The sequence below is a fragment of the Pinus tabuliformis genome, chromosome J (assembly GCF_031772625.1).
Source record: "Pinus tabuliformis cultivar Carrire ecotype Pingquan chromosome J, CPIR1, whole genome shotgun sequence".
NCBI lineage: Eukaryota > Viridiplantae > Streptophyta > Pinopsida > Pinales > Pinaceae > Pinus > Pinus tabuliformis.
Window position 1 is genome coordinate 785,910,376 of NC_142295.1, and position 13,746 is coordinate 785,924,121.

The 13,746-nt window shown below is 40.8% G+C and overlaps 1 protein-coding gene across 2 annotated transcripts in view; it reads left to right on the forward strand.

Annotated features, from left to right (window-relative positions):
• LOC149229075 (Pseudouridine synthase family protein) overlaps positions 1–13,746 on the forward strand; it is a 380,432-nt gene that overhangs the window by 41,874 nt on the left and 324,812 nt on the right. For both annotated transcript variants that reach the window (XM_089378450.1, XM_089378449.1), the window contains exon 4: positions 23–69. In XM_089378450.1, the coding sequence (XP_089234576.1) occupies positions 23–69 (47 nt within the window). The remainder of the gene's footprint in view (positions 1–22; positions 70–13,746) is intronic.

Below are 13,746 nucleotides of genomic sequence, written 5' to 3' on the forward strand. Positions count from 1 at the left end.
ACATGGACAGTTCTTTGGACAGATCACCATTGATGGGAAAACTGTAAATGAGCCAGACACTGCACTCAGGTCAGCCTCAATGCTCTCTCTTTCATAATGGTTCTCAGCACATTGTTTTCACTGATTAATAAGCTTGAACTGCAAGTAAGAAGGATGGTTCATTATAATTTTAAATTACTTAAGTCTTTTCTTTTTAGTGCTCTTGAATCAGTTACATAACTTTGGATTCATCTTACACATTATAATTTTTTTTTAATTAAATTTGATGAATTATCATTTAGCATGAATTAGTAATGCTGAAAACTCACAATAATACAGCAGAAAGCCAGCAGCAAAATCATTCAAACTACCATAAAAAAATGAAAAACTAGACATGAAACTGAAAAAATCAGATTCTGGAATAAAAGTTAAGATCTGCATTTTATTATAACAGCTGCATACGATGCTGCTAGATTTCCACAAAAAGTTCTAATGAAGATCCATAACCAAGCAGATTAATTCTTACATTAACTTTGATGCATGTTTACAAAACGGGGGAGTTTTAAATACCTCTAGAATGCACTTTTCTACAATCTGCTGATGTCATCTCACATCATCCTTTGGCAAAGGGGCCCTGCTTACATTAACTTGTATTTTACTTACTAGGACTGTTTGCATGGCTGGAAACTTATTGGCTTGGATCTTGCATTAGCTTATATTTTATTGGCTAGGATAATTGACATGACATGAAACATATTGACTTGGATATTACATTAACTTACATTTCTGTGACTCGGACTATTAAATGCCATGAAATAAGACTTCTTACATCACATAAATTCTGCCAACATGGACTGATGGCCTCACATAAAATCAACATTAAGACACTAATAATTAGCATTCTAGTACCCTCCAGCAAATTATTATTATTTTTCCTTGGCTTCTAGTATATTTCTGCATTTCTTATGCTTTTCCTTGCTGAGGAGTAGGATTTGAAAGCTGGTTGAGTTGCCTGAGGGAAAGAAGCCCATTCACTGCAAATGGGTATTCAGAATGAAATATGAGGTAGATGGAGTCATGGATAAATATAAGATGAGGTTAGTAGCACAGGGATATGGACCAGTGTTGTGAAAATTGCGATAATATTGCGATATTATCGTTTTATTGCGATTTTTTCCTGAAATCGATATTATCGCGAGTAATAATCGCAGGATTTTTTTTTTATACCTGATAATTTCGAAAAAATCGCGATAATTTGAAAAAATCGCAATTTTTTCCCAATTTATCGCCGAGGGTCGGGGCAGCGTGGTTTTATAAGGGATGTTAAATGTTCGAAATGCAATTTTTTTTGAAAGAAACAAATAATTTTTGAGTGGAGCAGCTTAATGATCAAGTCTAGGCCCTAGTATTGATATGCTATTCATGGTAATGTTAAATTCTTAAAGTAAAAGTGACATTCTCCTTAATCTTCATTTTCATCTATTCATGGTAATGTTAAATTCTTAAAGTAAAAGGATGAAAATGAAGATTAAGGAGAATGTCATTCTCCTTAATCTTCATTTTCATCCTTTTACTTAAATTTTTAACATTACCATGAAATGACTCAGGATGTTTGAGAGTGGTTCCGGCCTCATTGGATTTCATATGGAGAAAGCAAAATTTTAGATTTCATTCAAAATCCAGCAGACTTATAAGTTTTTCAGGATTTCAGGATTGGGAGATTGTAATGTTCCCAGGGGACGCCACCTGCTCAGGCTACCCCTGCCACCAGTAGAGGACGTGATCTACCTCGTATAGCTTCTACTTCTAGTTCTTCAGCTTCTAGAGCATAGCAGACTCCACTGCCAACTCCACCAGCACCAGCATCTACATCTAGAGGGAAAGGGAAAGCTGTGGCATTTTCTCGCAAGAGGGGCAGAGGAAATCAATAAGATTAGACTTTAGTTATTTTCTTCATTTTAATGTATATGACATTATGACATGATGAGATACATTATTATATTTTTTGTTGATATTTTGAGGCTGAGTTGGGACTCAGAAGTGAGGACTTACTATTCAGGACATGATTCAATGTTATGTGTGATTTTAACACTAGAAATGATGTTAAACATCTTATATATTAGTTCTTTTATCATATTTATGTGTCAATGTATTTATTTTATGTTGTAGATGGTTTAGATATTAAAAAAATTGAAAAAAAATGAATATTTTTGTACCAAACGATTTTTTCCCGATTATTTCCGATTATTTCCCGATAATTATGATTTTTCCCGATTTTTTCCTCGCGCCAATATTATCCCGATAATGATTAATGCAACATTGATATGGCCAGCAAGAAGGGTCGATTTTGAGGAGACTTTTGCCCAAATTGCAAAGCTAATCACAATCAGGTTGGTGCTATAGTTGGCAACACAATTTGGTTGGAATATCCACTATATGGATGTGAAGGTGTGTTCTTGAATGAAGACCTTGAAGAAGAGGTGTGTATGACTTAGAGATAGGGGTTTGAGGTAAAGGGTAAGGGATTTGCTGCAAAATCTAGCAGGCCTTGGAGAGGGAAACCCTACAAGGTATAAACTAGACAATGGGACAACAATGAAGTAGAGGCCCAATGTCACCTCAGCCAAAACCCCCTGCTCTTTATGGATTTTTGCCGATGGAAGCAGTCTTGGTAAGAGAGAGATCACTTAAAATAGATATGCTAGGGATAAGGTATACCTTGCTAAAGCTCATTCAAGAGAGAGACACAATAATGGTTCAAGGCTTCAAAGAAAAGCCCTAGAAAACGAGGTTCAAGACCTAGGATTTTGAGGTTTTCAATGATAATAGGTATTTTCAAGGCCAAGACCAGAAGGAAAGGGTTTCTTACAAAGGAAATTAGCTACTCCAAGGTTCATGAAACCCTCAAGGAAGTCCTTAAGTTGAGAGAATGAAGACTACGGTTTCCCTCTTAGGGAAAACACCCAGGGCAAAAGAATTTATGGACGAAATTCGAGTGGATGCTCACCAAATTGAGAGATTTTGTGGAAAACCAATTCAACTTAATGTATAGGCTCTCAAACCTCGGAAAACCCTCTTTCCTAAAAATTCGCACCAAGCCCTAGTTGTTGAAATTTGGTACCGGAGGACAGGTGGTTCCCTAAGGCTTTGATCTTTGGCCTAGGGAAAAGTGTCCAAAAGAATTTACTTTTTCTCCTAAAGTGACTTTATAATTTTTATAAAGTCAAATCTAATTTAAAAGTGACTTTAAGTGATAAAGTTACTAAAGTCTAATTTTAAAGTGACTTTAATAAAGTCAATGTAAAATTAGAAAGGAAAAGTGACTTTGGAAATAAATGACTAAATGGGTCTTTATTAAAGTGGGGTGAATTAAAAAATAGAAAGTGAGATTTAAATGAGCATTTAATCTCAGCCCTAGATCTCAATCTATTTCAGCCATTGGATTTAGGGATCACCCAAAAGTCACTTAGGGTTAGAATAAAGGAGGAAAATGAGGAAAAGATCATTTATTTCTTTCATGAGCAGATTGGGAGAAGGAGAGCAAGAGAGCAAGGGAGATTTTGGATAGGGAGGAGGAGGAGGCAACAACTTGGCACACATTCCAAGGTAGCATTCCAACAAGTCCGTACAGTTGAGTTAGCATACAGTGAAAGGCAATTTTTTGGGCACGATTTTCAAGGAGGCCGTACAACAGTTTGCACAGAAATCGAGGAGCAGAAATCTGAGTTTGCTGGCACGATTTTCAAGGAGGCTGTACAACAGATTTTCAAGGAGGCCGTACAGCAGTTTTCGGCATAGAAATCGAGGAAATCGTGCAACAGAATTTCTGGCAGCTTGCACGATTTTCTAGTCAGGCGTACAACAGAATTTAAGGCTGAAAATTGGCACAGAAATTGAGGAGGACATACAACATTTATTGCTGTTCAGATTTTGTTGTTTGCAAGTTTTTCTAGTTGGCTGTGAGGCACGGAAAACGAGATAAGTTGTAAAAATTTTCTTGCTGATTTTTTGTTGAATATTTCTCACTGTAAAAAGCATTTTCCAGAAACAAGAAGGATCTCTCGAACTGGTTTTCCCCAAGAGTTGTAGGGGGTTTTTCCAGGGTCACCTTGACAAAAAATCACTGTGTTTAAATGTGTTAAATGACTGTTTGTACCTGCTGATTTTTTATTTCTGCATTTTCCAGCATTCTGTAAAATTTCCAGAATTTGTGTTTTCAGCAAAATTTATTTTTTCAGTTGTTGAATGTATGGATATGGGAAAGGGCATTTAACTATTTTGGAGAAATAAGGTGAAACTGAAAACCGGGGTGGGAAATGAGAAATTTTTACATGGTATCAGAGCTTGAGTGCTGAAGTGCAGTTTGGGACAACAAGGAGGAAAATTACAGCCTGCTGATTTTTCACTTAGAAAATTCCAGCAAGCTTATTTTCACAAACAACAGTTTTATCTTTACTATAGCAGTGCTATTTTTCAGTTTTAGGACAGCAGGATGTCATTGGGATTGAGGGTGGAGGATAAGCTGGATGGGCATACAAATTACAATGTTTGGAAGGAGAGAATGCAGAGTATATTTGAGGAGGCAGAAGTCTGGGACATCATGGTGCATACCACACAGAACCCTGTTGTTGTGCCTACTGATGCTACTCAGTTGGCTGAGTATAATAAAAAGAACAACAAGGGTAAGAGACTGATTCTAGACGGAGTCAAAGACCATTGCATTCCTCATGTGAGAGGAAAGAGAAATTCCCATGAGATGTGGACAGCATTGTCCAATCTCTACTAGAGTACCAATGAAAACCGGAAAATGGTCCTGAAGGAGAAGCTGAAGACTATTAAGATGGGCAATGATAGTGTAGCTGGATATCTCACAAAGATTACTAATGTGAGAGATGAGTTGGCAGCAGTTGGAGAGGACATTCCACCCACTGAGTTGGTGCGGATTGCAGTGAATGGCCTCCCCCGTTCATGGATGAACTTTGCTGATGGGGTTTGTGCACATGAGACCCTTCCCACATGGGAGAGGTTTTGGGATGATTACATTCAGACAAAGATCAGGAAAGGTCAGCTTGGGGCAGCCAAGCCAGTTGAGCAGGATGAGGATGTAGCACTGGTGGCAGGAGGCAAGAAAGGCAAAGGGAAGAAGCAGGCTTCCACAAGCAATGGTGGGGGCAAAGGCAAAGGTAAAGGTAAACAGGATAACGCACAGAAGGACTATTCCAAGGTGAAGTGTTGGAATTGTCAAAATATGGGACACTATGCAGTTGTGTGTCCGGAGAAGAAGAATAAGGGGAAGAACCAGAGCATGGCAACTTCAGCAGAGGTTGAGGACTTTGCAGTTCGTTTTGACCGGGAGTTTGCGTTCACTGCGTGTAAGTCCTCTAGTGCAGGATCACTTGCCACACAGGTTCAGAGGGAGCATGCTTTTCCCTCGATTAGCGGAGCATCTTCGGGTATCTGGTATGTGGATAGTGGGGCTTCACGTCACATGACAGCAGTCCGTGAGTACTTCTCAGAGCTTTTAGAGAGTGGCACTGATATAGAGGTAGTATTCGGTGATGACAGAGTTGTTAGAGTAGTCGGGGTGGGGACATTGACATTTTAGAGGGAGTCCAAACCTCCCTTGAAGGTGACAGATGTTCTTTATGTGCCAGGGATGAGGAAGAACCTCATATCCGTCTCAGCTTTGGAGGACAAAGGATATGAGGTACTGTTCAGGGGAGGACAGGTGTTGATGTATCCCAGGGGCACTCCAGCTGATTCAGCTAGAGTGATAGGTGTACGCCATGCAAAGGTGTACAAGTTTGCATTCCAGTCCCTTTTGGCATTGAGCAGTAGTACCGACAGTAGAGCTAGCAGTTCTGAGTTGTGTGAGATTTGGCACCGTAGGATGGGACATATGTATCATGGAGCCTTGAGGACCTTACGGGAGATCACTACAGGTGTGCCAGATTTCAGTACTGATCCTTTGATACTTGCAGAGGATGTGCGATGGGCAAGTTTGCCAAATCCCCTTTTCCCAGCAGTGACAGCAGAGTGACTGGGATGCTTGATTTGATTCATTTCGATGTGAGCGGTCGGATGTCTCATGTTTCCTTGAGTGGATATGAGTACTATGTTTTATTCATTGATGATCACTCCAGGAGGACCTGGATTTATTTCTTGAAGACCAAGAGTGAGGTCTTCAAGCGGTTTCAGGAGTTTAGAGCTCTTATGGAGACACAGACAGGTCAGAAGATCAAGTCCTTGAGGTCGGACAATGGGGGAGAGTACACCCTTGGAGAGTTTGTTGACTATTGTGCGGAGGCAGGCATTAGGAGGGAGTTCACTGTTCCTTACAACCCCCAGCAGAACGAGGTTGTAGAGAGGAAGAACAGATCCATCGTAGGGGCTGCCAAAGCCATGTTACATGATCAGGGGTTGCCATTGTTCTTGTGGGCAGAGGCTTGCAACACAATTGTTTATTTGCAGAACAGGAGTCTGCATTGTGCCTTGGGGCACATGACTCCGGAGGAGGCTTTTTCTGGGAAGAAGCCTGATATTGGTCATTTTCGTATCTTTGGATGCATTACATACTCCTACATACCCAAGGATAAGAGGACCAAACTAGAGCCCACCGTAGAGAAGGGTATCTTTGTGGGCTACAGTGAGACCTCAAAGGCCTTTCAGATTTACATTCTTGCACAGAGGAAAGTTGTTGTCAGGCGGGATGTGAAGTTCGAGGAGGACAGGGACTTTAGGAGGTCACGGGAGTTAGAGTATCTGGATCAGCCAGACCCTCAGTAGCAGTTGAGTCAGTCGCAGGGATCCAGTGGGCAAGGATCAGGAGGTACATCTATGAGGATGTCAGGTCCGTCAGTGAGCAGTGGCTTGCCGAGCCAGAGGGGTGGTGCTCCGGGCAACATGCAGAGCAGTTCACATAGCAGTTCACTAGGGAGTCCACTGATGGACAGTTCACACGATACCTCAGCTTCTACAGGTTCAGGTGCAGGCAGGAGGACAGCAGGCAGACAGTCAGGAGTTCAGGCTCCTGATGGTGATGATGATGAGAAGTTTCATTTTCCAATGGGAGAAGTGCGCTCAGGGAAGAGGAAGCCCAAGTGGCTTCAAGACACCTTGAGAGATGCCACATCTGTTGCTGAGCCTAAGAGGCCGGTCAGAGAGAGTAGACCACCTGAGAGGTTTTGTAGCTATATGGCAATGGCTACCAGCATCCTTGACTCTGAGCCTTCTAGCTATGAGGAGGCAGCTAGCCAGCAGGTCTGGACTCTGGAGAGAGGCCATGCAGGAGGAGTATTCTTCTATCATGAAGAATGATGTTTGGGAGGTGGTGCCGAGGCCTGAGGGAAAATTCGTGGTTACTTCCAGATGGCTTTACAAGGTAAAGCATGCTGCAGATGGCAGCGTTGAGAAATTCAAAGCGAGGTTTGTGGCTAGAGGGTTCTCCCAGGTAGAGGGAGTTGATTATGAGGAGACCTTTGCTCCCGTGGTTCGATATACTTCGATCCGCTCCATTATATCGATAGCAGCAGAGATGGGTTGGAAGATCCACCAGATGGATGTGAAGACTGCATTTCTCAATGGCTTCATACAGGAGGAGGTGTACATTGAGCAGCCACAGGGCTTTGAGGTGCATGGGAAGGAGTCCCATGTGTGCAGACTGAAGAAGGCCCTTTATGGCCTGAGGCAAGCTCCCAGAGCTTGGTACTCTAGGATAGATGAGTACTTGCAGGGGATGGGTTTCACAAAGAGTGAGGCAGATCCTAATCTTTACTTTATTGTGATTGGTGAGGAGCCTCTCATTCTGGTGCTGTATGTGGATGACTTGGTCATTACAGGTGCAGAGAGACTCATAGAGCACTGCAAGAGAGATCTTGCGGCGGAGTTTGAGATGAAGGACATCGGCTTGATGCATTACTTTTTGGGTTTGGAGGTGTGGCAGGAGGAGGGGCATTTCTTTCTGGGGCAGGGGAAGTATATTGTGGACATCCTTGGCAGATTCCACATGGAGGATTGTAGACCCATGTCGACACCGATGATCACCAACTGGAAGAAGCTTCATGCTTTGGATTCCGAGTTGGTGGATCCCACATTGTACAGGGAGCTGATTGGTTCCTTGATGTATTTGGTCAACACTAGACCAGATATTTGTTTTGCAGTCAACACGATGAGTCAGTATATGTGTGAGCCTAGGAAGGTTCACTGGGTGGCTGCAAAACACATTTTACGGTACTTGCAGGGGACAGTGGATTATGGTCTGGACTACAGGCAGGGGGATGGAGTGAGATTCGCAGGTTATACTGATTCTGATTGGGCAGGTTGTGCTTCTGATAGGAAGAGCACTTCAGGGTGCTGTTTTGGGTTGGGTTTGGCAGTAGTGTCATGGTTCAGCCGGAAGCAACAGTCAGTAGCATTGAGTTCAGCGGAAGCAGAGTATATGGCAGCCAGTCTAGCTAGTTGTGAGGCCATCTGGCTTTGCAAGATGTTGTTTGGCTTATTTGGTCAGCCGTTGAGACCTTCAGTGATTTACTGTGATAATCAGAGTTGCATTAAACTCACGGAGAATCCAGTATTTCATGACAGGTCAAAGCATATCGGGATCAAATATCATTTCATCAGAGACTGTGTTCAGAAGGGCGCTGTGAAGCTTGAGTATATTCCCACCGATGAGTATGTTGCAGATATTCTTACCAAATCCTTACCACGGGGCAAGCATGACTACTTCAGAGACAAGATGGGTGTGGTGAGGAACACCTTCCTCGGTAAGAGGGAGTGTTGAAATTTGGTATCGGAGGACAGGTGGTTCCCTAAGGCTTTGATCTTTGGCCTAGGGAAAAGTGTCCAAAATAATTTAATTTTTCTCCTAAAGTGACTTTATAATTTCTATAAAGTCAAATCTAATTTAAAAGTGACTTTAAGTGATAAAGTTACTAAAGTCTAACTTTAAAGTGACTTTAATAAAGTCAATGTAAAATTAGAAAGGAAAAGTGACTTTGGAAATAAATGACTAAGTGGATCTTTATTAAAGTGGGGTGAATTAAAAAATAGAAAGTGAGATTTAAATGAGCATTTAATCTCAGCCCTAGATCTCAATCTATTTCAGCCATTGGATTTAGGGATCACCCAAAAGTCACTTAGGGTTAGATTAAATGAGGAAAAGGAGGAAAAGATCATTTATTTGTTTCATGAGCAGATTGGGAGAAGGAGAGCAAGAGAGCAAGGGAGATTTCTAGACAGGGAGGAGAAGGAGGCAGCAGCTTGGCACACATTCCAAGGCAGCATTCCAGCAAATTCGTATAGCTGAGTTAGAATACAGTGAAAGGCAGTTTTTTGGGCATGATTTTCAAGGAGGCCGTAGAGCAGTTTGCACAGAAATTGAGGAGTAGAAATCTGAGTTTGCTGGCACGATTTTCAAGGAGGCTGTACAACAGATTTTCAAGGAGGTCGTACAACAGTTTTCGGCACAGAAATCGAGGAAATCATACAACAGAATTTCTGGCAGCTTGCACTATTTTCTAGGCAAGCCATACAACAGAATTTAAGGCTGAAAATTGGCACAGAAATCGAGGAGAACGTACAACAGTTATCGCTGTTCAGATTTTGCTATTTGCAAGTTTTTCCAGTTGGCTGAGGCATGGAATACGAGATAAGTTGTAAAAATTTGCTTGCTAATTTTTTGTTGAATATTTCTCACTGTAAAAAGCATTTTCCAGAAATAAGGAGCTCTCGAACTGGTTTTCCCTAAGAGTTGTAGGGGGTTTTTCCAGGGTCACCTTGACAAAAAATCACTGTGTTTAAATGTGTTAAATGGCTGTTTGTACTTGCTGATTTTTTATTTTTGCATTTTCCAGCATTCTGTAAAATTTCCTGAATTTGTGTTTTCAACAAAATTTATTTTTTCAGTTGTTGAATGTATGGATATGGGAAAGGGCATTTTACTATTTTGGAGAAATAAGGTGAAACTGAAAACCGGGGTGGGAAATGAGAAATTTTTACACTAGTTTATCCTCTATTCTTGAAAGGACCAAAATTTAAAAGGGAGATAAAATGGATAAAATTTTAGATTGATCACCAAAGACTTGGACTAGTGACTTGTCTCTTGGGTATATAGAGTCATGGATGTCAAAGATAAGCCAATCTTTTTCTTAAGGAGGTTCAAATTTGATGCCCTAGCACAAATTTCAAGCATTTACCCACTCAAGGAGTAATGGAGTTTATGGGAAGAGCTAAAAAGAATTTCACCACTAGGATAAATATTACAATGTCATGTATGAATAATGCATGCAGTTTTCTTCTAACTAGCATTCAGTAGACGCTTATCAAAATTTAGGGCACAATTTATTGAAGGTTATAACATGAAAAGAAAGATCTTCAACGATAAAGCACTTACAAGGCAATTTAGCAAGAAATTCCATCCATTATGCTAAGAATAGCTCCAGAAGATGTTTAAAAATCAGCTCCAAATATCAAAATGCATCCAATCATCCAATAATCCAAGAAGAGAACAAGTGCGAGTCTCTCTGGTGGACATGGGCCCCACTTAAGTTGCCCAACCCATAATGAAACCACTTGCCAATCACACACAATATCCAGTGTTGCAACTTATATCATCAGGTACATTTAATCATTTTTGCATCTAAGTGAACCAAGCTTGCAAGAAATGGGCAATATGACATTTCATACAAGGCTCCTCTTCCAAAATTGGGGCTTTAGTCACGTAATCATGTCGATTTTTCCACGACACTTAAGAATCACGTTTGAGTTTTGTTACTGCTCAAACTAGCAGGGGTCCTAAAAGGGGATCCTTGAAGGGCTACCACTAGGTCAAGGGCAACAATGGAGCAATAGCCCACTGTCACTTGGCTAAGGCTCCCTACTCTTTACGACCTTTCACTGATGGGAGGAGACCTAGTTATAATAAGGATCACAAAATTGAATGGATCAATGATAGGATGAGAGGTGATCCTAAAAGCCTATTCACAAGAGAGGCTCAAATATATGGCTTGCTTGCCTTGAAAGCAAGATGAAAGGCTCTCTAGGAAGGGCTTAGGGAATTCTAAGAGCTAGGGTTTGAGTATATGACTTGTCAAGAAGATTCTTAGCTCCTAAAATCCTTGTGGAAACTTGGCTTCCAAGTGGTCTTTGTGAAATTGGCTTCAATAAGTTGTGGGACCACATGGGACCAAGTGGACCCGGGTTAGGTCAAGGGGGTAGGGTTTAGCAACCAATGATATACTTGACCTAATTAGGGGGGAGAAGGGGATCAAGGAAGGAAATTTCAATGAAAGATAATGCAATGATCCCAGTGAGGTTTCTAGCCTAAGGAAAGCAGGGGCAAGAATCAGTCTTCAAGCTAAGGCTTGGGATATCTCAAGATCCCACCATCGGAATCTCATGAAATTTGGAGGGATTCTTGAGGACACACCAACGCAGTTGTGGGCCAAAAATCGAAGTGTTTGGATGGCTAGATTGTGAGATAATTAATGTCCTATGTGACCTATGTAGGCTAGGCCTAGAAAAGAGGGGAACATGAAAGAAATAAGCTTTGAGGTGATCACCCATGGAGGACCAGTGCCTAATTCTTTTGGGGAGATTGGAGTCAAGTAGAATTATGACTATGGACTTTGGATTTTCTATGTCAAGGAGGCCTTGAAGACAACGTTGCTTATCATTATGGCAACAACAAAAGCAACTTCAAGAGCTTTATACTTTGTTTTGAAAAATAGATGGCTTATCAAGATGAATTTCAATGATGAAGCATCTCTAGGAACATTGCCCATTCATGAAGCATCACTATCTAGAAACAAAATTTCCACAACTTCTCATCAATGGATGCAGTAAATTAGCCCTAGTATAGTGAAATCCCAGCAACGATGTATGTGACAAAATAGAAAGAAAGAATAGCATTAAATTGCACTTACATGTTTGAAGAGTATATCCAACAATGAAAACTTTGCCAATCAAGAAGCTCCAAGACAAGCGAAAATGATCCAAACATCAAAATTCATTCCATGCTCCAAAAGTTCATCCTCCAAGAAGGATAGCCAAGTTCTCTAAAGAGATACAAGTCAAATCCAAGTGATGATGGTAAAATGAATTCACATCTTGTGAGGACACTCTCTAGCGAAGTGGCCAAACTTGTTACAATTGAAGCAACTTCCTTTTCTTCCTTCTTTGAATCCTGGCTTGAACCCTTGTCCTTGATTCCTTGGACCAACATTGTTCCTTCTTCTAGAATGAGCGGAGAAGGCAGTAGGATTGTTTCCATTTGAGGGCTTATCTCATTCTATCATTCTTATTTCTTCTTGAGTGCATTTGGCTAATAGTTCCTCATATCTTGGAATCCTGTCATTGTTAAGAATGGTGGTGTTGAACATATCCCAATCTCTTGTAAGGTCCTCAAGTGCAATAAGAGAGAGCTCCCGGTCACCAGTGACTTCTCCAATAGATAGAAGATCATTCTTGATCTCGGTGATCCTCATGAAGTAGGATTGGATGGATTCTCCTCTATCCATCTTGATGTCTTTCAACTTGTTCTTGAGAAAGAGAATTTGATTTGCATTGTTCACTTTGAACATCCCAACCAGTCTTTCATACATCTCCTTAGATGTTTCCAAATCAGAAATATATGCAACCAAAGGCTTATGAATAGAATCAACAATAATCTTCTTAGCTTTTGTCTCATCTTTCTTGTACTTGGTTTGAACAACAGTGAATGCACTTGAAGGAGGCTCGACTATTCTTCTTTTGACATAGTACATGGCATCATTTTCTTCCAAAGTAAAATCCAAAATCATCTTCCATGCATGATAGTCAGATTTGTCCTTGAACTTGTCCTCGGTTTGAAGAAAGATGTAGTCATCATTGGGACTAGTTCCAAGTCCTCGTCCAATAAATTCCTTTAGTGATTGCTTTGCTTCACTCTTGCTTGGGCTTTGTCTTCACTTCAACGCTGATACCATGTTAATTTTAGATAGCAATGGTATGTTCTATGCTTAAGACAATTTACTTCAATGTTCCTTTAGCAGTCCAATGACAAATCCAATTATATCCAGTAGCAATCACATTAACTGATAAACATTGATAGTAAATGCAGATAGAACATAAAATCATATGCATAAGACAAGCCAAGACAAAGGACATAAGATATGGCGGATGCCAGGGACAAACCCCAATGTGGGGAAACCCTTTGATCAAATCTTCTTATTATTTTTCAATAGTTTAGCAGAGAGAGAGAGAGTACAAATGTAAGCCCAAAGTAGATCTGCCAAATCAACAATCAAATCAGCCCTAACCAGAAATTCAACTGTGGTCAAAGCTGCCCCAAAATGTCCTCCAATTAGCAGTTCAATTTGGCCTTCAAATCAGCTCAAATTCTTTGGTCAAACCCAATTAAAGGAGAGAGAAAGTCTGTTGTAATTTTTGCAGTCAAACCTAAAGTCAACGCTGGTCAAACCACTCCAAATGCCTCGATTTCTATGCCAATAAATGTGGTCTAGAAAAATCGAAATTTTGGCCCAAAAACTAAGGTTAATGCTGGTCAAACTTCCCTTGGTCAACGCTCTGAAATTTCGGCTCGATCTGCACAGAAAAACTCGGCCTCCTGCCACTGTGTGAAGTAGAGAGAGAGTTGCCCAACCACATGTGCGAAGAAGAGAGAAGCCTCCAATGTTGTACGGCCCAATCAAGAGAGAAGAAGTGTGATGAGATGATGTCCAAATGAGGGAAAGGTCTCTCCTATTTATACACTTTTTTGAGGATGAAAAG